The 27,390-nt window shown below is 50.3% G+C and overlaps 3 protein-coding genes across 5 annotated transcripts; 2 read left to right on the top strand and 1 right to left on the bottom strand.

Moving 5' to 3' along the window:
- Nucleotides 1–687: 687 nt before the first annotated feature.
- Mfap4 (microfibril associated protein 4) lies at nt 688–3,655 on the top strand. 2 transcript variants are annotated; one of them, XM_051180468.1, is made up of 6 exons: nt 689–759; nt 979–1,060; nt 1,262–1,416; nt 1,979–2,075; nt 2,148–2,330; nt 2,707–3,655. In XM_051180468.1, the coding sequence occupies exons 1-6, from the start codon at nt 754–756 to the stop codon at nt 2,952–2,954; spliced, it is 771 nt and encodes a 256-aa protein (XP_051036425.1). In that variant the 5' UTR covers nt 689–753; the 3' UTR covers nt 2,955–3,655. The 2 variants fall into 2 exon arrangements, with proteins under 2 accessions (XP_051036423.1, XP_051036425.1); XM_051180466.1 differs by having other exon boundaries at nt 688–759; nt 1,979–2,330.
- A 110-nt stretch (nt 3,656–3,765) lies between these two features.
- Mapk7 (mitogen-activated protein kinase 7) lies at nt 3,766–9,457 on the bottom strand. Of its 2 annotated transcripts, XM_051180464.1 has the most exons (7): nt 9,308–9,457; nt 8,869–9,175; nt 8,139–8,304; nt 5,499–6,577; nt 4,754–5,394; nt 4,323–4,456; nt 3,766–4,215 (listed from the first exon to the last, which is right to left on the bottom strand). In XM_051180464.1, exons 2-7 carry the CDS (start codon nt 9,098–9,100, stop codon nt 4,062–4,064), a joined length of 2,406 nt encoding a protein of 801 aa, XP_051036421.1. In that variant the 5' UTR covers nt 9,101–9,175; nt 9,308–9,457; the 3' UTR covers nt 3,766–4,061. The 2 variants fall into 2 exon arrangements, with proteins under 2 accessions (XP_051036421.1, XP_051036422.1); XM_051180465.1 differs by lacking the exon at nt 9,308–9,457 and having other exon boundaries at nt 8,763–8,911.
- Nucleotides 9,458–18,096: 8,639 nt separating this feature from the next.
- Nucleotides 18,097–26,306, top strand: B9d1 (B9 domain containing 1). Its single transcript, XM_051180463.1, has 7 exons — nt 18,097–18,315; nt 19,411–19,479; nt 21,627–21,738; nt 23,103–23,199; nt 23,489–23,551; nt 25,734–25,801; nt 26,025–26,306. Exons 1-7 carry the CDS (start codon nt 18,253–18,255, stop codon nt 26,165–26,167), a joined length of 615 nt encoding a protein of 204 aa, XP_051036420.1. The 5' UTR covers nt 18,097–18,252; the 3' UTR covers nt 26,168–26,306.
- Nucleotides 26,307–27,390: the final 1,084 nt, after the last annotated feature.

Raw genomic sequence — 27,390 nt, 5'->3', positions numbered from 1 at the left:
AAGCAATCCAGATGGACCAGGGAACTGTGGGAGAAAGAAGGGTGGGGGTATAGACACCCAGCAGGGGAAGGGGCCAGGAAGGGGTTGGAGAGGGCCCTGGCTCCAGTAGAGGCAGACAGAACTGTTGGCCGCCTGTAGCTTTGTGCTCATGACTCAGAAATGTCCCAGGCTTGCCAAAAGACTGCCTGGCCCCTGCTGGCCTCTGCTGGCCTCTGCTGGCCCCTGCTGGCCCTGTCTCCTACCAGGCCAGGCGGCTCCCATATCAGGAGCTTTGGGGCTATCTACCCTACCTAGCCTTCCCAAGTAGGAACCCCTCTCTGGGGCCAATGGACACCTCCACCCCACCCTCCCCAAATGGCTGATGAAACAGACTAGACAGGAATGGGATAGAAGCAGACATCTGCAGAGGGCCTGTCAGGAAGCAGGGGGTGGGCAGAGGCCAGCTGAGGTTGCCAAGGGGCCCACAGTCTAGCGGGGAGGGAGGCAGAATTGGGGTTCAGGGAGCAGTCACAGCTGGTAAGGAGTTAATGTCTGGTCCATACTACTTCCCTGACAGGCCTAATGAGACCCAGTTGGTTGCCTGGCCCCCTGACAGTGTAAGCTGACACTGGGGGCTGGTTATGGGGGTGGGGGGCGTTCTGCAATTCTAGGGGCGGGGCGGGGCTGGGTCTGTGGGCTCAGGCCCAACACATAACTGTGGGCGGTTGCAGTCTGGGCCCCAGACAGCCTGCCTCTCTGAACTGAGCTGACAGCATGAAGGTACTGGCCTGGCCTGAGAGATAAAGACCATTTGTGGAGACAAGCCCCTTGCCAGGCAGGGGACAGAGGAGCATGGAGGGGGTGGGGGAGACAGACTCTTGAAACCCAGAAAGTAGAGAAAGGAAAAGCTTAACAGAGGGCAGGGGTTCGGGCAGGGGGAGCCCTGGGAGTTGTCTGGCCCGAGCTGGGGGCCACACTCAGCCCGTTTCCCACCACCAGGTTCTCGCAGCTCTGCCTCTGCTGCTGCTGCTGCTCTCTGCACCTCCCTGCGCCCCACAGGCCTCTGGGATCCGGGGAGATGGTAAGTAGCCCCCATCCACACGAGGTCATTGTAAGCCAGGCTCTGCAGGGCTGTTTCCTCCTCAACAGATTGGCAGCTGGCCCCTAGAGAACTCTCCAGACCTTTCATGACAGGGTCCCTTAGTCCTGGGGAAAAACCTGGGTGCTGCGGTGCCCTTTATGCCTTAGTCTCTCCTTGCTATCCCCACATTGTCACTCTCAGCTCTGGAGAAGTCCTGCCTTCAGCAACCCCTGGACTGTGATGATATCTACGCTCAGGGCTATCAGGCAGATGGTGTGTACCTCATCTACCCCTCTGGCCCCAGTGTACCAGTGCCTGTCTTTTGTGACATGACAACTGAGGGTGGCAAATGGACGGTGAGTAGGCAAAAGGCCTCAGGCCAGATGTGGTCCAGGCAGCTGCATGATTCTGAGTGTCACCTCTGCAAACAGGGTTCCTCACCTTTATAGGGACTGGACCCAGGGCTGCTAACACTTACACACACTTGAGGGCTAGTGCATGTTGTCCTCCCAGTGGTCCTATTAGGCAGGCGCCTCTCCTAAAGGAGGAACTGCAGACTCAGAGAAGTAATGCTGCTTGTCTTGGGCCACACGGTACCAAAGCTCACAGCCAGGCCTCTATGCCAGCTTTGTGCTTTGCCACTAAGCTATGTCCCCAGCCCCCAAATTCCCCTTAGTCTTTCCCCCTTCCTGTCTCTTCAGCAGACAAGAGGCCAGGTATTTACCCCCTTTTCAGCAGCAGATGTTCAGCGAGAGGCCTGGAGCCAGTGTGTGCTTTGTTTTAGCAACTCCCCAATACTCACTGACGTCCTTAATAAACTGGCTCAGCAAGGTCAGGTTTGGGGGGGGCAGGGCAGACAGGGTAGAGCCCTTGAGGGTTGAGCCTCCATCATCCAGCCCCTCATCCTCTTGCTTCTAGGTTTTCCAGAAAAGATTTAACGGCTCAGTGAGTTTCTTCAGGGGCTGGAACGACTACAAGCTGGGCTTTGGCCGTGCGGATGGGGAGTACTGGCTGGGTAAGGTGGGGCCACAGGGTAGGGACTGCCCCTCAGCCAAGTTTTTGCTAACCAGCTGCTACCGGTCTCTAGGGTTGCAGAACCTGCACCTCCTGACCCTGAAGCAGAAGTATGAGTTGCGAGTGGACTTGGAAGACTTTGAGAACAACACAGCCTATGCCAAGTATGTTGACTTCTCCATCTCCCCCAACGCTGTCAGTGCTGAGGAGGACGGCTATACCCTCTACGTGGCTGGCTTCGAGGATGGTGGGGCAGGTACCGCTATTAGCTTCTTCAGAGGCAGTGGCGGGGTGGGTATGGGGGACAATAACGTAGGACTGGCCCTGCCCCATTGGCTCCTTAAGGCTCCTCTTTCAACCCTTCTGGGCTTGGAAGATCCACAGCTCTCTCCAGACTAACTCCAGCCACCTGAACCCCAGTCCTAGGGAACAGCCACCCTGGCCCTGCTCCAGATGGTCCTGCTCCAGAACAGCTGTTTCTCTTTGTGGCTCAGGGAGGGCGCCTGCATCCCAATAGGATGCCATATGATGTCCTGTCTCTCAGTGTCATTCATCAACTGCTGTCACTTAGACTGCCAGCACAAGGCTCTGCTCCTGGCCTCAGTAGTTCTGTCCTTTCTCCCTCCTGCCAGGTGACTCACTGTCCTACCACAGCGGCCAGAAGTTCTCTACCTTCGACAGAGACCAGGACCTCTTCGTGCAGAACTGTGCAGCCCTCTCCTCGGGAGCCTTCTGGTTCAGAAGCTGCCATTTCGCCAATCTCAATGGCTTCTACCTGGGTGGTTCCCACCTCTCCTATGCCAATGGCATCAACTGGGCCCAGTGGAAAGGCTTCTATTACTCCCTCAAGCGCACTGAGATGAAAATTCGTCGGGCCTGAGGGGCTGGCTCAGGCAAGCCCCATGTCTCCCCTAAAAGCCCCAAGTCTTCATGATATACCCACAAGACACTACTTCTGCTGCTCTTTAAGCACCAGCAATGACCTAGAAAATTCCTGTCCCATGTCCAGGCCCTATTGCTTTCCTAAGGCTAGGCTATCAGCAACCCACCAGGCCTTTCTCTGGCTCAGACATCCCAGCCTGGATCTGGCTGCCCCTTATAAAAACCCCAAGTTGCTTCTATTCCTTCCTGACAACTGAAAGCCAGAAGCTACCTTCTAGCTGCCAGCTTTTGCATTCCACCCCAGCCAAGTCCCTTATTGCAGACCCATCTGTTTGGGGCTACCCTAGGCAGAGTAATACAGCACCTATGGCATTTGCCAGACAGCTCATGCATAGTTGCTGTTACACCCCAGCACTCCCACCCAGAACACGTCCCACCCTTGGTCTCCCCTTCACCAACTTATTCCCTTATAGTGAGCACCATGGAACCCAACTCACCTGCCTTTAAAGTTCATTGCCAAAACAATATTCACCACAGCTACTACTCATCAACCCTGAAGTAGTCACTGGCAAGATAGGCATGTTAACTAGGTTCCTTACTTGCCCCAGGGATTATCAATGAAAGGCAGCAGGGAATAATCTGTGGGGCTGGGAGTGGGTGGGAAGTGGAGGTCTCAATAAACCTTAAGGATCTGATGCACTGGCTTTGTGGACAAACATTTACTTGGCCTCAAATAATATGGGCACAAGGGTCTTCCTTAAATGCCTACTGCTGGTGTTCTTATTCCAACTCCAGAAATGACAGGCAGCTTAAAGGAAACCTTATATTTCACAGACCTCATTTTGATGACAAAACAAATGCATATTACAACAATAAAAATACAATACTGGAGAAGACTGCTCAGGGGGGAGTAGAGTCTCCCAATCCTGTTATGGCTCGGTGGTGGCTCAGGTAGCTGCTTAAGGCTGAAAGGTGGTCTGAGATGAACCTGCAGAGTAACTCAAGCTGAGCCTCACCTGCCAGTGCCAAGGCTGCAGGCCTCTGGATTGCATCCCTGGACCTTGAAGCTGGTTCTGTCCTGGCAGCAAGGCACAAGCTGTGGGTTTCAGGGCTCCTGAAGGTCAGGCAGATCAGCCAGCAGCATTGGGGAGTCCATCTGGATCTCACGCTGCAGAGACTCGATATCAGCGGGGTTCATGCCGTGGCCCTCAAGCCAGTCAGCCAGGAGGGAGGCTGAGAGTGAAGCTGAGTCTGCCTGGCTGCAAGAAAAGGAATTGGGATGGGTGTCCTCAGCCTGGGCCAGGTGGGCAGCCATCCAAGGACCCTGCCATAGCCCCATTCCAGGAGCTCAGTCCAACCATCTTACCCATCCTGTGGCCCATCGGCCACACCCATATCGAAAGACTGGTTTAAGAATTCCTCTAGGTCAAAGCCAACACCGTAGCCAGCCCCACTGCCCTTTGGGGTGCCTGAGAACACAGGAGGCAGGGGATCCTCCACCTGCAGGGACAATAACAGGTTATAGATGGGTGCAGGAAGAACAAATTAAGGTCAGCAGGACACAGCCTACAATTACTCACCACTCTGACCAACATCTGGAACATGAACACTATCTCAAAATCATCAAGGACTAGTACAAGTGGGGCTGTCTCTCGGCCACTTTCCAGAGTCTACCTCCCAACCACCTCTTCACTGTGAGCAAGGAAGCAGGCTCAAAGAGGTAAGGCTCCATGGACAACCCAAACCCACCTTCCAGGACCCACATCAAGGTACCCAGGCCTTTGTCTCTCTTCTCACCTGAGACTTGGACAGTTGCTGGGTCACCAGGTTGACATCAGGTGACTCTGACGTAGAAGGCTGAGGGCCCCCCCCAGAATCTGGAGGTGGTGGGCCAGATGGGAAGTAAGGCAGAACTTCTGGAGCACTGGAGCCAGTCAACCCACTAGTTGGCACAAGTGACTGAGGGGCCAGAAGGCTAGTGGAAGGGGCAGTTTGGAGTGGGGCAGGGATAGGGCCAGGAGGGCCAGAAGGCTGGGGAGCAGGGCCAGGGGGTGGACAAACAGGCTGGGAGACAGGACCAGGAATAGAGCCTGCAGGCTGTAGAGGACCAGAAGACTGAGATACAGGGCCAGTGGGGGGACTAGTGGGTTGGGCTGGGGCTGGGGCTGGGGCTGGGGCAGAGGGCCGAGCCATGCGAGTCCAGCGCTCCAGCAGGCTTCGGTCATTGTCACTGAGCACCAGTCCAGCTAGAGGGTCAGTAGAGAGGCCCCCTGAGGCACCAGCTCCCCTCTCCTTGCGTTCCCGCTCTTGCCGTCGCTTCTCCCTCTCCTTGGCTCTCTCTTGTCGTCTCCTACGCTTCTCTTCTCGCTCTCGCTGGCGTTCCTGAGCTGTCACAGGCTTTCGAGGTTCAGGTGCCTCCAAGGGTGCACTGGGGCCATCTGCAGGGCAGTTGGACAAGGGAAAGGGAAAGGCTTACAATTCTGTCCAAGAGTCTTTGTCTACCACTCCACTACCCAGACAGCTGCTAGACCCACAAAAGCACCTCTGAGCCGGCTCCTCAGGGACTTGAGCAGTGCAGCTTTGAGAGCTGCTTTGGTGTTGTCAGAGATGGCACCCTCTCTTTTTGGTGGGGCAAGCTCACTGGCTGGGGGGGCAGGCTGCAGAGTCAGATCAACAGTGTCAGGCACAGGGCCAGAGCACGGTGGTGGTGCTGGGGGAGGTGACTCCATGGCACAGTCTCCACTTGGAGCCCAGGGACTGGGCATCTCAACATCAGGACACACAGGCTCACTAGCCACAGGCTGCAGAGAAGGCTGGAAGCGGATTTGTTGGCGGATGCCCTCCCGTCGTGCATGGAAGTCCTCAATCTCAGCCACAATGGCTTCCTTAATGCGCTCCCTGGTAAGGGCTTCACGGTCAAAAGCAAAGTCAAAAGGCGGGGCACAATCAGGCTCATCATCAGGGTCATGGTACTTAGCCAGGAAGGGGTGACGAAGGGCAGCAGCAGCTGAGATCCGGGCACTGGGTTCAAATCGCAACATGCGGCCCAGCAGTGAGAGGGCCTGGCGGTCAGCACCTGGGTATACTGTCTCCCAGGGAACAGGCTGCCGTGGTGGCAGGCTCTGGATATAGGCCCGCACCCTTTCAGCCCCCACAGCCTGAATCACAGCTGGTGATGGGGTTCCCAACACCATCATGATCAGTTGTAACTGGTGCACGTAGTTTTTGCCAGGGAAGAGTTGTCGCCGAGCCAGCATCTCACCAAAGATGCAGCCCACAGACCAGAGGTCAATAGCCTGTGTGTACTCATGCAAGGAAAGCATGAGTTCAGGGGCACGGTACCATCGAGTGGCCACATACTCAGTCATGAAGTACTGATGTTCAGCAGGGGAGGTGCACAGGCCACGGGCCATTCCAAAGTCACCAATCTTGAGCTCACAGTTCTCATTCACCAAAAGGTTAGAGGGTTTAAGGTCACGGTGGATGACCTGAGCAGAGTGCATATACTTGAGGCCCCGAAGCAGCTGGTACAAGAAGTATCGCACATGCTCCAGAGTGAGCGGCTGTGAGGAGTGGATGATCTGGTGTAGGTCACTCTCCATGAGGTCCAGTACCACATAGCTAGAAATGGTGACAGAGGTGTGAGCTGGCCTCTTCTACTACAGGGACAAGCCCCATCCTTACTAGCCCCCCCCAATTCTATTGATTATGGCCTTACACTGAACCCCTAAACGACTAGCAGATGATATGAAAAAATAGCACCAGGTTTTAGATTTTTCTACATCACAAAAAGCTTAAAAGTTTAAAAAAATTTACTTATATGTTTCTATGCATGTATACATGTGTACTACATATGTGTCCAATGTCCGCAGAGGCCAGGAGAGGGAGTATGATCCCTTGAAACTGGAATTACAAATGTCTGTAATCTCTGTGTAGACACTAGGAACTGAACCCAGGTCCTCTGAAAAGCAACAAGTGCTCTTAACCACTGAACCATTTTTGCAGTCACAACTTTAACACAACTTTTGACAGATCATTTTCTCCATAGATCTAATTTCCCTGTCAGATTTCTTTTTTTTTTTTTAAGAAAAAAAAAAAAAAAAAAAAAAAAAGGTGTTCAATTATACAAAGCTTGACCAGTATAGTTAATTTTGGTGTAAACTCTATTGTTTGACAGCAGTTATGGAAAAGCTATGATGAAATTGTGAGAGCTTGTCAATTTTCTGTTTCTAAGAAAGTATTTTGTGCCAGGTGGTGGTGACCCACACCTTTTTTTTTTTTTTTTTTTTTTTTTTTTTTGTTTTGTTTTGTTTTGTTTTTTTGAGGCAGGGTTTCTCTGTATTGCTTTAGAGCCTGTCCTAGAACAATCTCTGTAGACCAGGCTGGCCTTGAACTCACAGAGATCCGAGTGCCTCTGCCTCCAAGTGCTGCGATTAAAGGTGAGCAACACCAATGATCTATAGTGGTCCATATCTTTAATCCCAGCACTTGGGAGGCAGATCTCTGTGAGTTCAAGGACAGCCTGGTCTACAGAGCTAGTTCCAGGATAGGCAGAGCTGCTACACAGAGAAACCCTGTCTTGAAATACAAAAAAAAAAAAAAAAAAAAAGTTTTTTTGTGCTCAATTAGTTATGTCTGCCATAAAAAATAGGAAGGTGTCATGACACTACAATTCCTGTGTCTGCTATCTTATAAAATTTGGACCTGTTCTGTTTTTCTCACTCTCCTGTTGTCTGGGCTTTTGTTTTGTCTTTTGAGATAGGATCTCATGTAGTCCAAGTTAGCCTTGAACTTACTATATAGACAAAATTGGTGCACCCAAATAAAGAAATATATCCCCCCCCCCCGTTTTTTTTTTTTTTTTTTTTTTTTTTTTTTTATTCCAATACAGAAGTGTCAACCTAAAACCTCAAAGATGTGGGCCAGGCAGTAATGGTGTGCATCTTTAATCCCAGCACTCGGGAAGCAGAGGCAGATGGATCTCTGTGAGTTCAAGGCTAACCTGGTCTACAGAGCTAGTTCCAGGACAGCAAGAGCTACACAGAGAAACCCTGTCTCAAAAAACAAACACAAAACCAAAAACTCCTCAAAGGTGCTCATCCCTTTCAGAACTTCAGCAGTATTGGTCCTGGGCTTCTAAACTGGTCCCAACAGTGTCTCCTTCTCCTTCCCCACTCCTTACACAGATTTGAACTCTCCATAGGGCACAGTGGGCCTCAGGATGTCTTTGATGGCGATGATATTGTCGTGTTTGAAGTGTTTGAGGATCTTCAGTTCCCTGAGGGTCCGTTTGGCATTGGTCACCACGTCAAAAGCATTGGGTATCTTCTTGATGGCCACCTGCTGGCCTGGAGAGCATGGAAAAGGTATATACCAGAGAGCACCTTGAAGTAGCTGCAGGCCCCTTTCAGCACTGCTCTTCTAGAACCCAAATAACAACAGGTACGTACCTGCCTGCGATGTGCAAGACCCCGTGTGTAACTGATACCAAACTTTAATTTCACAACTACCTCATAAGGCGGGTACTAATAGCTCGCATACACGGGAGACACTGCTGGTGTCTTAGTAGTGGTCTTGACTGTACTGCCTGAGCTCACTCTCCCTCCTCACATATGTTCTCCATCCCAGATCGTCCCCGTTCCATCACTAAGCCACTGTGCCAATCTCTGGCTCTGAAAGTTAATCTTTTTGGACACCAAGGAGCACCTCTCTATACTGGCTCATACGGATATCATTTTCCTAAGGAGGAAGTGTAGACTGGAAGAAGCAGGGTCCCTGAGAAGGGTATCTAGCGGGGAGCTGGCACCTAGTCGTTAAGTGGTGAGTGGAACCAGAATCCCCGGCGCAGCTGATCCTCCTGGGACCGTGCAGAAGGCAGTCCATACATGCTGAGTCTCAGGAAGCCAGCTCACCCGTGAGGCGGCGGCGCGCCGAGGACACCACCCCATAGGCCCCATTGCCTATGGTCTCGATGATCTCGTACTCGTCTCCCACGTCAAAGGTCACGTCGAAGGAGCGGGCTTTGAGCAGGGCCAGGTTCTTGGCCACGACAGAGGCCGTCGTGTGTACGGGTTCTGCCTTCACCCGCCCAGGGGGCTCCCCAGAGCCGTCTTCGCCGTCCTCCTCCTTCAGCGGTTCAGCCATGGTGTGTGTGGAGGCGCCGGTGAGGAGACCGCCCTGAGGGCCTCAGTTTCCCCTCTGTGAGCTAGGAGGCAGAACCTGCGCAGGAGGCGAAAGGGGGTGCCTGGCGAGGCGAACCCTGTGCCCCGAGAGTAGGGGCTCAAGGGGGCGCGGCGCGGCCCCGGAAGAAAGGGAGGGGCGGGGCCCTGGGGCTCCCGGGACCGCACTCACCGACCCGCCGGCACCTCGCCGCCACGCCTCCTCGGGGACTTGGGGTTCCCAGGTGTTGCCAACACAGCGACGAATGTTCCCCTGGCCTCGGCCACTCATCAAGGACCGCAGCTACCACATCAGCCTCGCGCGCGCCGGGCCAGACCACCCCGCCAGCCACCCCAGGACCACGCTCCTCCAGTCCCTGGCCAATCATTGAGCGGTTCCCTCGGAGGTTCCCACCCCTTCATTTTACTCTATCCAATCAGAATTCACCGGACGAGGAAGCCGCACCCTTGTCTCGCATGCACGCGCGCGCGCGCGTCCCCAACTATCCAGCTCGCGGCGGGAGCCGCCCAAGGGGTGATGCGCGCTCCTCAGGGATGCGCGCGCAGCCCCGCAACACTCTGACGCATGCGCGCTAACTAACCCCCCCTGGAGCTGGGAGAAGCGAGGGCAAAGCACCGCTAGGTTTGCTTGCACGTCAGGGCCTATGGGCTCCATAGGCCCAAAAGGGTGGAGATAAAGGGGGGGGGGCGGTTACCTAGACAACAGGCTCCGCGCCCCTCCCTTTCCTTTTGGCTCCTCTAGTTAGCTTCATCTCCTAAGGGATTTGCATCGCATTTTTTTGGCACCGGAAGTTCTGGACGCCTGGTCCCGGAGTAGTGGCCACAGAGACCCAAATTCACCATATTTTAGAGCGTCCCTGGCCTGGATGCACACGCCCTCTGGACCCCAAAAGAGCCGTCACCCTATCGTTCATTTCCTCGCCATCCCACTACAGTCATCCGGAGAAGGCAAAAGTGAGCGCTGTTAACTGGAAAGGTTCTCGTAGGAAGCTCGGGTGGTGCCCACTCACAAAGAGGTCTGGGCTTCTCAATGAGACAAGAAAAGTGTGGAGGGAGAAACTGGGATGAAACTAAGTAAAATCTGAGTGCCCTCTTGACATTTATTATGCAGTTCTCAACTAAAAGCTGAAGGTTGGGTCCCAACCAGAAATGAATTTTGGAAGTATGCACAGGTGTTTATGTTAACACCCGTTTTTACTTTGTTTCAAAATACATGCAGGAAGTTTCATGCATCAATACATTTTCACAAACTTAATACACTAATGTGTTTGCTTTTGATTAATTTTTTTTAAAAGCTGGGCATGGTGGCTCACACCCTTATTCCCAGCACTGGAGAGGCAGAGGCTGGCGAATCTCTGTGTGTTCAAGACTATCCTGGTCTACATACTGAGTTCCAGGCCAGCCATGGCTACATGGTGAACCTCTGTTCAAAACAATCTATAAGCCCCTTCAGTTTCTAGGACAAATTTGGGGGCCTGTGGCTGTTATTACTCATTGTCCATACTTAGGGGGATTCAGGAGCTTTGTTATGACATGTACATCAAAATAGGAAAGTAGTTATTGTAAGGGGAAAGGGCCAACTAAAGAAACACACCCTGAGCAGAGCCAAAGAAACACACTTTGCCCAAGAATCAGAGCCAGTGAAATATACTCTGGTCCTAAAATTAGAGCCAAAAGGCTAAAAAGGACCAGTGAAAGAAACATGCTTTGGCCCTGAAACTAGAGCCAAATCTGACCTTAAACCTGTGTAGAAAACCAACCAATCCCTGAGCCATACAAGTCAGATAATACCTATGAACAGGCCCCCAGCTAGTCCACCCTTTGTATATACCTAGAACTGAAGGCCTATGTCCTTGCAAAAACCAGTACACAGATCTTATGAATATTCATTCGTAACACCAAAAACTTGGAAGCTCAAATGTCAACTAACTGATGAATGGACAAAAAAGAAAATAAAAATGATTTAGAAAACTTTTTAAAAGCTGGTTATAGGGGCTGGAAAGATGGCTCAGTAGTTAAGAGCACTGGCTGTCCTTCCAGAGGACCTGAGTTCAATTCCATGCAACCACATAGTGGCTCACAACCATCTGTAATGAGATCTTGCACCCTCTTCTGGCCAGCAGCATACAGATAGACACAGTACACATAATAAATAAATAAACCTAAAAAATGTTTAAAAAGAAAAGCTGGGCATAGTGGCATATGCCTTTAATTCCAACTTGGGGAGCAGAAACAGGTGGATCTCTGTGAGTTTGAGGCCAGTCTGATAAATAGAGTGAGTTCCAGGCTAGGAGAGTTCCTGTCTCAAAAATATGAAACTAAATAAAATAATTGGCATATTAACGCATAACATAATGTGGCACATCTTTAAAACATGTTGCTAAGTGAAAGAAGTCAGGTACAAAAGACTACTTATTACATGACTTTTTTCCTAGACCAGGCTTTTCTTTATGTAGCCCTGGCTATCCCAAAACTTGCTCTGTAGACCAGGATGGCCTTGAACTCAGAGATCCACTTATCTCTGCCTCCTCTGTGCTAGGATTAAAGGTGTGCACCACTCACTACTGCTTGGCTTCATGACTCCATTTTTACAGCATGTCCAGAGTAAGTAAATCCAGAGTCACAGGTCAGTGTTACTCGGGGCACAGGAAAGGAAGTAGAGAACATGCAAATGGTTTCCCTAGGGGGATGACGTAGGGCTTATCTTATTAAATTCAGCTTGTTCAGCAGAGACTCTACAGGTCACCTTTGGTTGAAATGTTCTTCTGCTGGAGCAGTGCTGCGATAGGTTTGCTGTGGACTACATGCAGATCTGCAGGACAGATGTCCTGAGGCAGCCGTGCTGAAGACGACTCTATTCCACGCTTCACTGGACAACACCAGATTCCTATCCTTAGGAGCTGTCCAGGATAATCAGCACTGGCAGTGTGGAAGAACAACCCAGGCAGTGGTTCCCCTGCATTCAATCAGATCTGTCACTGTCAGGCCAGCATTTCCACGCAGCAGCCGTGGGCTGGAGCCCTGCCACTGAAGGATGTCGTTTCTTCAGTCACTCTCTCACGCCTCCAGCCTGGGCCCAGTGAACAATGTCATGTTGGTGCTTGGACCTCCGTGTTCTGCATTTTATAGAAGCCAGGAAAATGAACCAGCTGAGATGATTATGGTTTCAAAACAAAAGTGAGCCCAAGCACATTGGGAATGGGTAATGGAGACTATAAATGCAGCAATATACAAAGCTCACCTCTCTTGGCTTCCGTGTCCTGGTTGGCCTCTGGGGCATTTTAGCTCAGAATCCCCAGCATAGGGTGCAGCAAATCACTAGGAAGTTTGTGTGGGAAGATGGCTGTTTTGAGCTGTGGTTCTGAAAGATGCTTCTGACAAACAGCTTATGGCACACATGGGATGGAGAGGCTGGAGACAAGGAGGCGGTGCTCAGTGGCAGGTCTGCCCCCATGGGAGTGTGGACTAGGTAAGTCGGGAAAATCTGAGTACAGAGCATGGCTCCATGAAAAATGTACATGGGGAGTAGAGAGGTTCCTAGTTAGGTGATGGCAATATCCCCAAGACGGAGTCTCAGGAAGAGGAACCCACTGAGGGTGATAACGAGCAATAAACTTCATAGCGGAGGCTCGAGGCTGCTCACTGTCTCTCTGGTAATGAATCCAGGCTACTCTGAGCCCTGTCTTGCCAGCTTCCCTGACACTTGAGACCAGTATGTTTCCTGACTGGACACTTACCTGCCGTCCCAGTGGCCGATAGTCTGCAACCCTGGAGTCTGCTGTTCTCCCAATAGGCTTCTATTTCTGTCAGCGTGTCACACCCAGAACAACATGCCCCAACTCAGGAATAAAAGTGTTTAGCAAACAGAATTAATGTAAAATTTTAAAATAAAGAATAGACACTGTGGACAGAAATTTTGAGAGAGGGCAGTGGAGGGAATATGAATCTCACGCGCACGCGCGCATGCGTGCGCGCACACACACACACACACACAGAGAGAGAGAGAGAGAGAGAGAGAGAGAGGACCTTTTAGAGTTAAACTTGCTATTGTGATGGTTTGAATGAGAATGGCCTTCCTAGGCTCATATACTTGAATTCTTGGTCCCTAGTTAGTGGAACTGTTTAGGAAGGATCATGAGCTATTGCTTCTTCTAGTCTGAAACCTTTAGAGTTAAATCTAGGCTTGGCTAAGAAAATAACTTTTTAAAAATCGGTTTTTCAAACGAGGCAATAGCAGTCAAAGTCATCTTTAATATGTTTACACTTATACACACATAACACCTTAAGTTGGCATGCTAAGTGTGGTGGTTAATGTTGCTTGCCAACTGAGAGCAGCTACAATCACCTAGGAGACAAGCCTTCAGGCACACTGAAGGATTATCTAGATTAAATTAGCCTCTGACCATCTATGAAGGATTATCTAAATTAGATTCATTGAAGTGGGAAGATCCACCCCCCAAAAATGGCAGCATCATTTCCTGGACTTGGGTAATGGCTGGACTGCACACAAAGGAGAAAGTTTGCTGATTCTGCATACTCTCATTCTCTACAGTGTGACTTCCAGCTCCTACCATCCCACCCCTACTGTCATGGAATACACCCTTTAAATTGCTTTGGGCTGGTACTTTTGCTACAGCAACAAGGAAAGTAACTACACAATATAAGTCAGAAATAAAACTAACAAGCCAAACACCAGAGAACAAAAAATAAATAGAATGACTAAAATAAAAGTAGAGAGCTTAAAACCAAATGCTCTGAAACCAAAACACAGTATCCAAATAAAATCCTCAGTCACCTAAAAATGAAACAGTGGGGTTCAAGAGATGACACAGCAGTTAAGAGCATTTACTGCTCTTTCAGAGGACTGGAGTTCTGTTCCCAGCTCACAGCTGCTTGTAACTCCAGCTCCAGGGGATCTGTCACCCTCTTCTGGTTCCCATGGGTGTTCAAACATGCACAAAACCCTCTACACACACACACACACACACACACACACACACACACACACACACACACTCAGGAAGCCATCAACCAAACTAGAGGAGGTCTGAACCCCAGAAAGAATTCACCAGCACCATTCAAGAAGGCAACACCCAATGTTTGGACACAGGGGACCTGTTTTTGCACATGGTGCTGATCCAGGTGACTTCTCCACGATCCTTGGGATCCCATGTTGGATATAAAAACACAGCTCTCACCTTAGAGAGAACCATATGTGAGTGACCATGGCCCAGTTACACAGATTTAGGTCACTCCAAATACTGTGTTCTAATGTAGTAACACTTTCCTGAAGTTTTTATAGTAATGTAATTATGTGGTATGCAGGTTATGTGATCGTGACCCCTGTGAAAGGTTGTTGATCCTGCAAAGGGGTCGCAGCCCAAAGGTTGAGAACTCTTCACAGCAGAGAGAGCAGTCTCTGCTGCAGACACCAGGTGTCATCTGATAACACTGTTGACCTTTGAGTCAGTGGATATACCTGGTAGAAGAACAGATGTTAGGGTCCCACAGCTGGACCATGAATGGCTGTTAAGATTTAAAGCTAGCCAGATGGTGGTGGTACATGCCTTTAGTCCCAGCACTCGGGAGGCAGAGGCAGGCAGATGTCTGTGAGTTCGAGGCCAGCCTGGTCTACAAGAGCTAGTTCTAGGACAGGTTCCAAAGCAATACAGAGAAACCCTGTCTCAAGAAAACAAACAAACAACAACAAAAACAACAAACAAACAAAGATTTAAAGCTAACCTAAGATAGTTTGGCTCAGGACCTACATTCCAACTCTTTATAAGCACAGACTTTCTAACCAATCAGCCAGCTGTAGAATCTGTATACAGGTGCAGCCTTTTCCCTAGGAACTTCAGTTCACATCAGGTTAGGGAGGAGAGTTTAGAACCAAAAGAACTTCCTCACCTCCACCATGACCCTGCCTGCCATACAAGCAAGGCCTGAACTGTAAGCCTCTTAGCTAGTGCTCTCGACCAGTCCCCACCCTGTCAGCCTTGCTTTTACTGGCTACATAAATGTCCTGTTGCCTGTCACAGGGGAAAGAATCACTCAAGATTAAAAATGGGGACCTGGACTAAATTCTGACTCCAGCTGCAGTTCCAACAAGGGTCCTACTATTAACCATGCAAATGCTGGGGAGCTGGAGTACAGACCTCAGAGATGGTGTGAGAGGGGCTTCCCAGGCTGCAGTGACCCCAGCCCTGCACCCGAGAAGACCAGTCAGAACTGCACTTGGATGCTAGTAACAGGGCCCAAACAACCATGGCTTAAAGGCCAGATTGAAGATCGTCATAAGAAGTCCATTCCCCAAGCATGATGTTGCTCGCCCCCTTCCAGCACTCAGGGAGCAGAGGCAGGAGGAGGATCTCTTAAGTTTGAGGCCAGTCTGGTATACATAACAAGGCCATATCTCAAAATAAAAATGAGAGAGAGAGAGAGAGAGAGAGAGAGAGAGAGAGAGAGGTCCAGGACTGGTGATGAAATGGCTCAACAGTAGATGTACTTGCCCACAGGCCTGCCAAGTTGAATTCTATCCTCATATCCCAATTTCCAAGAGTTGTTCTCTTATTCCCACATGTGATAAATATATGCATATACACATACAGAAAAATAAGTTGAAGGACTTTGCTGGCCCAGCTGCTCTGGCGGAGCTCCTCAGTTGTAAGACAGGATCCTGTGAGATTACAATGGCCTTGCTCAGTCAGCCCAGAAAGTAACATCTGTGGAACAGTCTGTCTCACCTTGAGTAAACAATTTTGGGAAGGAGTGGGTTGAGGAGAGAAATGTGGACTATGGCTGCAGCAATCTCCAAGTTCCCAAGCCCCTCACCCACCCAGGCCCTATTCAGGGTCCCAGCCAGCCTACTTCCCCAACAGACTTCCCTTTTCCCTTGGGAGGGTGTCCAACGCTGTTTGAAATGAACAGTTCTGTCTACTGAGGTCTACTGTCCTCCTCCTGTCTCTCTACCCTGCCTCAGAAATCTAATACACTTAATAGAGTTTGTCAGGGACTAAGGCTCTCTTCCCACTCTGTTGTTCTCCCTTCATTTTAGCTGTCTGAATTCATGGCTACTGCATCCCGCCATCACATTCGTGATGTGCAAGGAGGTGGGCTGGAGAGATAGCTCAGGGGTTAAGAGCACTGACTGTTCTTGCAGATGTCCTGAGTTCAATTCCCAGCACCCACATGGCAACTCACAACTGTCTATAACTCCTTTTCCAGGGGATGACATCTTCACAGCTTCCGTGTGCTGACTCTCAGGAGAGTCCACCTCATTGATACTGGCCTCAGTCACAGCTGATTCTTCAGCCCCAGCTCACCAGACACCACAGATTCTACATACAAAAGGCCCATTGTAGTCTTCATAAGCCAGGCCTCCATCAGTGTTCTCAAAAACATTCTTTTGTTTGTTTGTTTTTCAAGATAGGTTTTCTCTGTGTAGCCCTGGCTGTCCAAGAACTCACTCTGTAGGCCAGATTGCCCTCCAACTCAGAGATCTGCCTGTCTCTGCCTCCTGAGTGCTGGGACTAAAGGTGTGTGCCACCAATGTCCAGCGTTCTCAACATTCTTATCACCAACACTCAACAATGGCTTCTCTAGCCTAAAGTTCTAAGTCCTTCCACAATCCTCCCCAAAACAACATCATCATGTGTGCCACAACAATATCCCCACAGTCCTGGTACCAACTTGTCTTAGGGTTTCTATTTCTAATATAAAACACTATAACCAAACAAGTTGTGGAGGAAAGAGTTTATTTGGCTTACACTTCCATCTTACTGTTCATCATCAAAGCAAGTCAGGACAGGAACTCAAATAGAGCAGAATCTGGAAGCAGTAGCTGATGCAGAAGCCATAGAGGAGGGCAGCTTGCTCCCCCATGGCTTGCTCAGCCTGCTGCTTTCTTACAGAACTCAGGATCAACTGCCCCGTGGCTCCACCCACAATGGGCTGGGCCCTCCCCCATCAATCACTGATTAAGAAAAAGCTCTCGGTAACTTTCCAACTCTTCCAGTTGAGACCAGCAGGTGGCAGCCACCAGCAAGGGGCGGGGGTGCGGGGGGGGGGGGAGTTGGGGCAGAGGCTCTGCTTCTAGGACTCTTGGCTGTAAACTAAAGCATCCTGCAGCTGGGAGGCTGTGACCGCACACCTTCCCTCTTCCACACAGGTGACTGTGGAACCCCGAGCTGGCAACTGCTGTGATGACTTGGATTCCACACTACAGCCCTGAAGTGTACACCTCTGTATCCATCTGTTTCTAGGCTCTCCAGAACTTAATGTAGTTTCCGTGTGAAGTTCTGCATGTGAAGCCTAAACTACTGCAATGACTATGGCCAAATTACCCACTAGGTCTGAATTTCAGACTCTTTCTCCAGCAAACAAAGATGTAATCAATTATTCATTCAAGAAGTAGTTCCCAAGTGTTTACCATGGTCTTGGCAATGAGGACAGACACTTGGGGATCTCAGGCAAAGGCTAGCTAGCATTAAGCCATCTTGGATTGGACAGTGGTGGGGGTAAGTACGATTGGATCCAAGAGATGACAGCTGCATCTGCTGGAGAGAGTGCTGGAGGCTTGGGACCAAGCTCTAACATCTCTGCTGCCTCTCCGTGGGTCCCAGCTTCACACACGGGGGCTTGGACCGAAGGATTCTTGGGGTTTCGAGAACGAGAGCCTCAAAGGCCTAAAGGGAGTACCTTTCATCTGGGGCAGGGCGCTGGGCCACCCTGCGAACCAGGACTCCCAGCTGAGCCGCCTGTGCGGGTGTGTGACCACAGTGTCACCTCCTGGCACTTGACTTTACACGGGCCCGAGTTGGGCAGCTGCTTCTCGTCAATCAGCTCCCCAACCTGCGAGCTTCAAGCATGGCCAGGCTAGTGCAATCACAGTCCATGCGGACCCGAGGACCAGGCCCTGAAAGTTAGTTTCACGCGACGGGAACAGAAGATAGTCCTCAGGGCCAGCCAAGACTACTGCGCCTGCGCACTTTAGTTCTTGCGCGAAATCGTCGCCGCCAAGAAATTTGTCCCAGATGGCTTGCCATCTGTTTCCAAGGCAACCCGGAAGCCTCCTGACAAAGGCGCGCGGCCTGCTCGGTCTCCTGCTCCAGCCTTGGGATGGCTGCTGCGAGTCCCAGCGTCTTCCTACTCATGGTCAATGGGCAGGTGGAGAGCGCCCAGGTGAGCTGCCGTGGACCCTGCCCGGGACCCGCCCGTTCCCTTCCCCGGCTTCTTCCCTCAGTTCCTAGAGAGCCAAGCCATTGCTCTGGCCTCTCAATTCGTTGGAAAAGAGAATCAGCGTTTAAAAGTCCTGACGCCTCGTTGCTGGGCTGGGCAAGCAGGCATGAAAACAGACCTCGAGACCTTGAACTGGCACCAAAGTCACACTATGGCCTCCAAGCTTGGATCCTGTCTACTTGATTGAGTGATGGGCTGGGACTAATGGGAATGAAGGCTCAGCTGACCCACTTAACAGCTAGGAAAACTTATCAGAAGGCAGTGGCCAAGTGGGGTTCGAACCCAAGTCTTTCTGACACACAGTCAGAACTTTGCTACATTATTTTTCTGGGCAGCTTGTTGAAATGCTCATTATTCCTACTTATTCTGAGGTTTGGCTAGATGACTTGCGTTCCGCCAGGCTCTAGGTTTAGTAGGTATTCCTGCTTTCCAGGTTCATCAGGTACTTCGTCCTCTCCTGTTTTCCTCTATCCAATAGAAGGATGCCCAGCTGGGCTGAGAACTCTAGCCACCTCCCTCCAGCTTCTACTCTGGGTCCTCCCATCTTCCAGGCTCTCACTTCTAGCCATAGAACTTAGGTTTCATGTCAGCATGATTTCTGTAGATGTAATTTGTGCCCAGCACTGGGGACCTACAGAGTCATTAAACCTGCTCCTTCCTCAGTCAGACAGGGTTGTCAGACATAGGCATTTGTACCTGGATGCAGAAATACAGAGGGTGAAAGGAGCCAAGCAATGATCCTTCACCAGCTAAGGAGTGAAGAACAAGCTCCCCAAGGGTGGATTCTGAAGGACTGGCAAGGGGCTTGCCAGGTGATGGACTGGGAAAGACACACAGAAAGTGGACCCCAAGCAGAAGCCTGTGAGCACCGACAGTCTGGGGCTAACCCTGACCTCCCCATTTCTGTCCCCTACTGCAGATATCCACACCCTCCATCCCAGGTGCCTCATATTGCTAATTCCTACCCACTGCACCTACCTAGCTAATGTATGGGCTGTTTGCATTCCCTAAACAAAATCCTGCCTGCTTTTCCCTCAGTTCCCAGAGTATGATGACCTCTACTGCAAGTACTGCTTTGTGTATGGCCAGGACTGGGCCCCCACAGCGGTAAGTTGGACTCATGGGCCTCCCCTCCTTAGAGCTTTAGGGATTCCTAAACTATCTGTCATACCCTTCTACTCCAGACCCAAGAGGTAGACACTAAAGTCAGAGAGGACCCAAACATGAGCTTGTTCCTGGCAAAGCTAGTTTACCAAATGCAGCCATGGCTGGGTTCACTGATGCAACCCTGGAGTCTGCTAGTGGCAGCCAAGAGGGACAAATGGCAGCATAAACTGGCAGGCCCTGGAAAACTCCTGCCAGTGGCTGTAAACACCGTCAGCCAGTAACCCCTCCCCCGCTAAATCTGGCCCCTCCTCAGACAGCAGAGAACACCCAGAAGCCAGGACAAAATGAAGGATCTCCTCTCAAGGTTTTGAGGGCAGTCTTTCACTTCAGGAAGAGTTTGTGGTGCAGACCACCTTACCCTGTTTTTTTTTTTTTTTTTTTTTTGTTAGCACAGCACATACTTAACACAATAGTTTAAAAAGTGGAAGCTAGCCAAACATGGTAGCATATGCCTGTAATCCAGTGCAGAGGCTGAGGCAGGAGCATCTCTGGGAGTTGAAGGTCATCCTGGGCTACATATAAGACCCAAACAAATGGAAAAATAAAAAATAAAAAACACAAAAGCCCAACTTCTTTGAGCCTGAGTTTCTTCATTTATACCACAGACATGTTAGTACTTATCTGTTTTCTTTTTTCCCATATATATCCATCCTTCAATATTTATTAGAGACTTATTTTAAGTTGTGTGTTTATGTATGGGTGTGAATGCAAGTGGTTGTAGAGACCAGAGGTCAGATCCCCTAGAACTAGATTTACGGGTGGTTTTGAGCTACCTTTGGGGCTGGAGAGATGACTAAGCAATTGAGTGGATACTTTTGCAAAAGACCCCAACTTGATATCCAGCACCCATATGGCAGCTCACAACCATCCCAGAGGATCTGATGCCCTCTTCAGGCCTCCATGGATACCAGGCACACACATAGTACATAGGCATACATGCAGACAAAACACCATAAAATGGAAAAATTGGGGATGGAGGTGTTTTGAGACAAGGTTTCTTCATGTAGCTCTGGCTGCCCTGAAACTCCCTTTGTAGACCAGGCTGTCATCAAACTCACAGAGATCCAACTGCCTCTGCCTCTGGCCCAGGTAAAGGCCTGGGCCACTACCCAGGTATAAAAATTTTAAAACTGTTTCAGGCAGTGATGATGGACACCTTTAATCCTAGCACTTGGGAGGCAGGGGAGGTGGATCTCTGTGAGTTTGAGGCCAGCTTGTCTACATAGTGAGTGCCACAACATTCAGAGCTGTTACGCAGAGAAACACTGTCTGGAAAAACAAAACAAACTTATTTTGTGTATATAAGTACATGCACATACATACTACATCCCACATATTGGGGGACAGAGGGCAATGTTTCTGGAGTTGGTTCTCATCTCCCACCTTGTTTTAAGGCAGAAACTATCCTGTTTCTTGCTGCTGTGTTTCATACTCGAAAGTGGATAGCTGAGACAGGGTTTCTCTGTGTAGCTTTGGAGCCTGTCCTAGAACCTGCTCAGTAGACCAGGTTGGCCTCAAACTCACAGGGATCCATCTGCATCTGCTTCTCAAGTGCTGGGATTAAAGGTGCGTGCCACCAATGCCTGGCTTCTCCATCCCTGTCTCACACCACCACACCAAGGTTATTTATCAGTTTGATTTCCCATGGTTCTGAGGATGGAGCTCAGGTTGTCAGGCTTGTGCAACAAGTGCTTTTACCCACCGAGTCATCTCAATGGCCCAGACTTTCATTACTTATTACTGAGTCCTCTGGGAATGACCGATGCCTGACAGAAGAACCCATCTTTGTGGAGCAGATATTCTTGTAGAGGAAGCCCATACAATTAAGTAGGACAGTCTAGTCTTTTAGTCAAAGATGGGTGGAATGAAGAGGGCAGTGCATCAGGAGCTAGAGTATACAGATAAAGGGGGTGGGATAGTGGTGGTGGGGTGGAATCAACACCAAGGCGCTTTTGGACAAATATCTAAAAGGGTACGAACAAGCCACACAGAAAGACTGTAGTAAATGGCCTTCCTAACCTGCCTGCATAAGAAGGGGCATGAGTACCTGCAACTCAGACCAGCCGTCTCTGTCAATATCTATACAGGGTCTGGAGGAGGGGATATCACAGATTGCATCCAAGAGCCAAGATGTACGGCAAGCACTGGTGTGGAACTTCCCCATCGATGTCACCTTTAAAAGTACCAACCCCTATGGCTGTGAGTCTGAGGGCCAGGATGGGAGGGGTGGATCCTCTGCTGCACGTCTTACCACTCTCCTTCAGGTGGCCATTGCCAGTGTCTCAGTTTGTGCCTTAGCCTCTGATGTGCTTGTTTTGATGACTGCACACAGAACCTGGTGTTCAGTGCTGCAGCCACCTGCCTTGAGGGTCTGATCCCAAGTTGCTCAACTTCCCATTGCATAGTGTTCCAGTCAGCTCCAATGCCTGCTCATCCTGTGCTGGTTGTCTGGGACACTCTTCTGAGTCTCTGTTCATACTCTATACAAATCCTCCCCTTCATCCTACAGCCATCTTTCTAATTCTGAGCCCTTGAGAAGCTAGCAAAGCAATGGAGGTTGACCAGTCCAGGTTAAGACTCACCTGCCAAGATTGACAAGTGTTTAGTGTAGAGAACAAGTTAACGGAAGCGCCCACTGAAAGGAGTACAACGGAAAACCGTAGAACTGAGCAGAGACCTGCCTGTGTGTGAGTCCCTTCCTGAGCACATCCCCAGCAGTGTGCTCAGGGATGAGGACACAAGTGTGTCAAGAACCTGTATGTAGGTGATCTAAGATTCATTGCAACATTCTCTGAGGAACAGCCCATATGCCCATGACCACTAACAGCTGGCTGCAAGATATGGTCAGGTCTTTAGTGTTGAGAATGAACAAACCACTATATAGGACTGAGTCACTCACAGGTTACTTTTGGAGGCAGAGTAGTAGTGGGGAGGGCATAGACTTTATTTACCCTTACTGAGCGCCTCTTATGCTTGCTACTATTCCCAGGCTTTCAGACACAGGAAAGCTGAGGGCAAAATAGTTGGGAAACTTGTCTGAAGCCATTCAGCACAGAGCCAGCTTGTCATCTGAACCTGCAGTAGGTCTGTCTGCTACACACAGAGGTCAGACACTAAGGAGGTGGAGGCCTGGCAGGCTTGGCTGGATATGATCAGGAAGCATATGTAAACACCAGTATGTTAAGGAGAAATACTTGGAAGGCCACAAATTCTTTAACTGCTCTTAGAACCTTCACGACAAGCCCCTCCCACAGGGCATCACAGCTTGGGAAGGCTGTATCCATTAGAGAGAAAGAAGGTAGGGGCCCGAGGTTGGCACAGAACCTCCAAGGAACTTCCTGTATCTACTAAATGTCTTGGCTCTCTCTCCCCAGCTATGAGCAGAGGTATGGAGAGCACTCCCAGGGCACCAACAGAGGCACAGAAAGTAGCAGAGGACAGAAGCCCTTGGTGCCCAGGGCTTTGGACATCATCCTGAGTCCCTGCTCCAGACCTTAGCTAGGTGCATCATATACTATACTCCTTCCCTTGTTCCCTGACATGCTACCCTTGTCCTTCCCAAGGGCCACAGATCGTGCTCAGTGTGTATGGACCAGATGTGTTTGGGAATGATGTGGTCCGAGGCTATGGAGCAGTGCATGTACCCTTTTCTCCTGGACGGTAGGTGCCCACTCTGACTTGGCCTCTAGCCTGCAGTCTGCCCCTGACTGGGCAGGCAAACCTTGGGAACAGCACTTTTAGACAGCAGGCTTTCTTGTCAATGTTCCTTCCTTGGACTTGGGTAAGATATATATATTCAGGGGCCTGGGTATAATCTGCACCTTGGAAAAGACTCACATACATGGGTGTAGAAAGAAAAGGTTCTATGTGCATCCACACACCTTCATCTGTACAGGCTTGCACTCTGTACTGTTCCTCAGCACATTTCTGTATGAAAATACTGTTTCAGGTACAAGAGGACCATCCCCATGTTTGTGCCGGAGTCTACATCTACACTGCAAAAGTTCACAAGGTGGGTTTTCTGCTTGCGGCCTTGCTGCCTCTTGAGCTAATGGGTGACTAACTGGCCAGCACCTTCCACCCTCCTGAGACCTGGAAACCTCACAGGTCTTCAAGTGTCAGCACCTAGAGACAGGTGTGCAGGCAGGAGAACTGCTGAACCCTTGGGCTTCCTTGGGCCACTTTCTGGCTTCCTTCTGTGCATCAGTCTTTGTCACATGGAAATGCTGCCTGCTGGGCTGCAAGAGCATGAGGCAAACTCCTTAAGACAGTAACAGTGATCTTATATTATGAACATCCACTAAATGCCTTCACACATGGGTGCCTCAGGGAGACCACTTTAGGTAGGAACAAGAGCAAAGTCAAGCAGTAGCCATGAAGAATCTAGGAAATGTTCCACACACAGGGCCCCAAGAGCTTTTGCAAGCCCCAAGGAAGACTTAAGGAAAGTGAAGGGACACTGGGTTCCCTCTGGCAAGCTAGTAGCAGAGAGGGACTTGATCAGAGTCCTTTTGCCCTGGAGAAGGGAACTTGGACCCCAGTTTTTGAGAGAGATGAAGCAAAGTTTCTGGGCTATAGGAGGATGGACTTATGGCTGGCTGCCTTGGCTACACTTTGCCTATGCCTACCTCGATAATGCAGGCTAAGTCCTACCTTGCAGCATTCTTAGTAACTCCTACATAGGCCCTCTTCACAAATAAAGCAACCTTCAACATCTTCAGTCCTTGCTCAGTATCTCCAGTTGTTACTCAACCTGGCAGCCTCTCTACCCTAGTCTTTGCAAACCTTAGGATGGTGCTGCTTTGCTGCGGGAAGCTGCCTTGGCACACCCTCTGTATTTAGGAGTCACTTGGGCCAGGATGCCAGTAGCCTTTTTCTTGCTTGCTTCTCATTTCCCTGGCCTTAGGTTTTTGAGCACACTAGGATCTGTTCTGCGTCAGTCCTTGCCTGGAACATTCTCCCAACAGTGTGTCTCTTCTCAGATGAGAAAACCATGTGTAGAAGAGAACTGGAAACATGATGAGGGTGGGATGTGCCTTTATTGCCAGGGATTACTCTTTGAGACTCCTCATAGTACCGAGGTGAATACAGTTAGAGCTTCGCTCTGATGGGGAAACAGGAAGAGGCACATGTATGCACACTTCCAGATTTTTCTGGGATGCCTAACTACAGGGACTCTTTGTTTCCTAGCCCCCACCTTTGGTTGTGTGAATAGCACTCCTCACCGTTGTCCTATCAGGACCTCCTGCCTGGCGTCCAATAGGGCTGCTGAGGTATTCTAGCCTAGAAGCCCAAAGATCCATCTGTCCATGCCTTCGGCAGTTATGGGTGGTGAATGTATAGTCATGGCTACCTTTCAAACCTGCCACAAACTGCCCAGGGAAAAGACAAAGCCTCACCTCCGCAGGCAAACGGGAATGTTGTTCAACAAAGTCTATGTTGGTCCTGGGTCTGTGCTTAGGTAAATCCTGTCTGCCTCAAACCCATGGGCCTGTACATCCTGTCCATGTGCCTTTGAGCCCTGGATGGGGCCCAAGATCTGAAGTTAAGTTGCAGTCAGACTGTGGCCTATTTGAGTCACAGGACATTTGTAGGAAGTGCTTCTGAGCTTGCCAGCCAGAGCCTGGGGCTGAATGGTACCCTTAGCTAAGTAAGACTAAACGTCAGATGACCTGTTTACCCAGAGCCTTCCAGAGCCAGATCCTCCCTAGAAAGGGTAATGCTATGTGGCAGCAGATAGGGTCCCGTGAGGTAGGTGCTATTATCTTTTACAGTAGACAAACAGGTCTACCAGTGACAGGGTGTGGTTTGTTCTGGATCCCGTACAAGGAGGCAGTCTAAGGAGCTAAATCTGCCACTTAAGATTGGCTTCTCCCTCCTAAGGACACTAAGGGTCACACTGTCTTCTTGCTTCTCCTCTTCTGACCCATCTGTTTCTTTGGGAGGTTGCTATGGGGTCAGTTGTACTTGGTGATGCAAACCCACAAGACTTGGCAGGGCAGGCTGGACACTGGTTGGAGCACCTTGCTAGGGCTGCTGGCCACAGACCCAAACAGGGGACATCTCCTGGCACCCCACCTGGCCTGTCAGATAAGGCAGAAGGTTGTCCCAACACTTATAGGAGGGAAAGCACTCCAGTGTCCGAAGCCATCAAGTTCTAAGTATTCCTCACTTATGTTTTCCTTTGTCCTCAGCTGGTTCATGGGACGGCGGCCTGAGTACACAGACCCCAAGGTGGTGGCCCAGGGTGAAGGCCGGGAAGGTAAAGCTGACATTCCCAATCCTAGTTGAAGGGAAGAGGTGGGTCCCCAACCCCTAGGAGTCTGGGAAACACATGGGTGAAGGCCAGGGAGCTTCCTGACAACTAGGACCCAAACAAGCCACCCAAAGAATTTTCTAGAACACTACCTACACAAGGGCTTCAGCAGGTGGTTTGCCATGTTTATCCCTAACAAACCCAGCTAATGCTCACCTCATGTCTCCAGTGACCCGTGTCCGCTCTCAGGGATTTGTCACCCTCCTCTTCAATGTGGTGACCAAGGACATGAAGAAGCTGGGCTATGACACTGGGCCTGTGGACACACAAGGAGTCCTGGGTCCCAGCCTGCCACAAGGCAACCCACAATGAAAGTATCAGCCTTTCTGCCTGCAACTGTGGCCCAGGTGCCCCACAGCCCACACACAATCAAGGACTCGACCAGCCTGGCTGGGAAGTGAGAGAGCTGAAGATACTTTTATATAATAAAGCATCACATCTTTTTCAGAAATCCTGGTGCCTGGATTTCTTGCTGTCTTCGTTAGCACATCCCCAGCAGGAACAGGTCTGGGGCTCAACCTCTCAGGACATGCCCCCAGAAGTGTGCCCATGCTGGAGTAGAAGCCTCCCCAGGATTGCTAACCAACTTGCTCAGAGCTGAAACCTGTAAAAGGGTCTCAACACTCATCTCTAAAACTTGTCTTCTTCCGCATCAGGAAGTTAAAGTCACTTGCTTCATGGCTGGCACTATGACTGTCCACCATATTGTTAGCATAATATGCAAGAAGTGTCCTGGGGTGCATCTGTCTTCCATCTTCCATTTCTATCTCTTGTTCCCACCCTACCTCTAGTGTGCTACCAGGAGCCTGAGGATAGGGCAGGACACACCCCAGGCAGGAGGCTGTGCCACCAGTGCAACTTCCTGGCAAGCCCTACAGCCCAGCAGCACCCTGGTTGTCCGTGGGAGTGTAATTGGGCCTCCAGTTTCCCCATGCAGGCATGTTGGTGGCACATGACCTAGCATGTGCTCTAGCCATTGGCAGCTCCTTCCAGCCTCCTCTACCCAGAAAACAAACTGGCCAAGGCGTTCACCATGTCTTCAAACCATCAGCCACATTGCTGCACATGTCTGAGTTACTCGGATACGCTGAATTATTGTTTGGGCCAAGCCGCCTTTTATACCCACTGCCATCGCCCAGCTGGCATTTCATCTGTCAGCAAAACTCTCTGAATGGCAAGCTCCTCTTGCCATCTGAAGCTGGCCTGTCTTCGCATCTCGGCACCTCCAGACTTTCCCAAGGCTTGCTGGTGATATGATACTTAGTCTTCACCAGCTGTTGTTGTGGATAACCTCTTCCACAGCCTCCACACTTGCAGTGATGTTGACATCGCACCCCAGGTATAGTTGCAGCAACGGCATCACCCAAACAGCTCTCTCACCAGTACCTCCCTCATATGGTCTTCCCTGTGCCATCCAGGACCTGCAGCCACAGTCTTTCCTGCCCATTAGCACTCACAGATGTCATTTTTACACACTTTACCTTCTGTGTGTTCCTTTCTTCAAACTAGCTCAGTAGAATCTCACCTGCCATAGT

The sequence above is a fragment of the Phodopus roborovskii genome, unplaced genomic scaffold (genome assembly GCF_943737965.1).
Source record: "Phodopus roborovskii unplaced genomic scaffold, PHOROB, whole genome shotgun sequence".
Lineage (NCBI taxonomy): Eukaryota > Metazoa > Chordata > Mammalia > Rodentia > Cricetidae > Phodopus > Phodopus roborovskii.
Note: the sequence above shows the minus strand (reverse complement) of the source record. Positions and strands in the feature narration are given on the sequence as shown.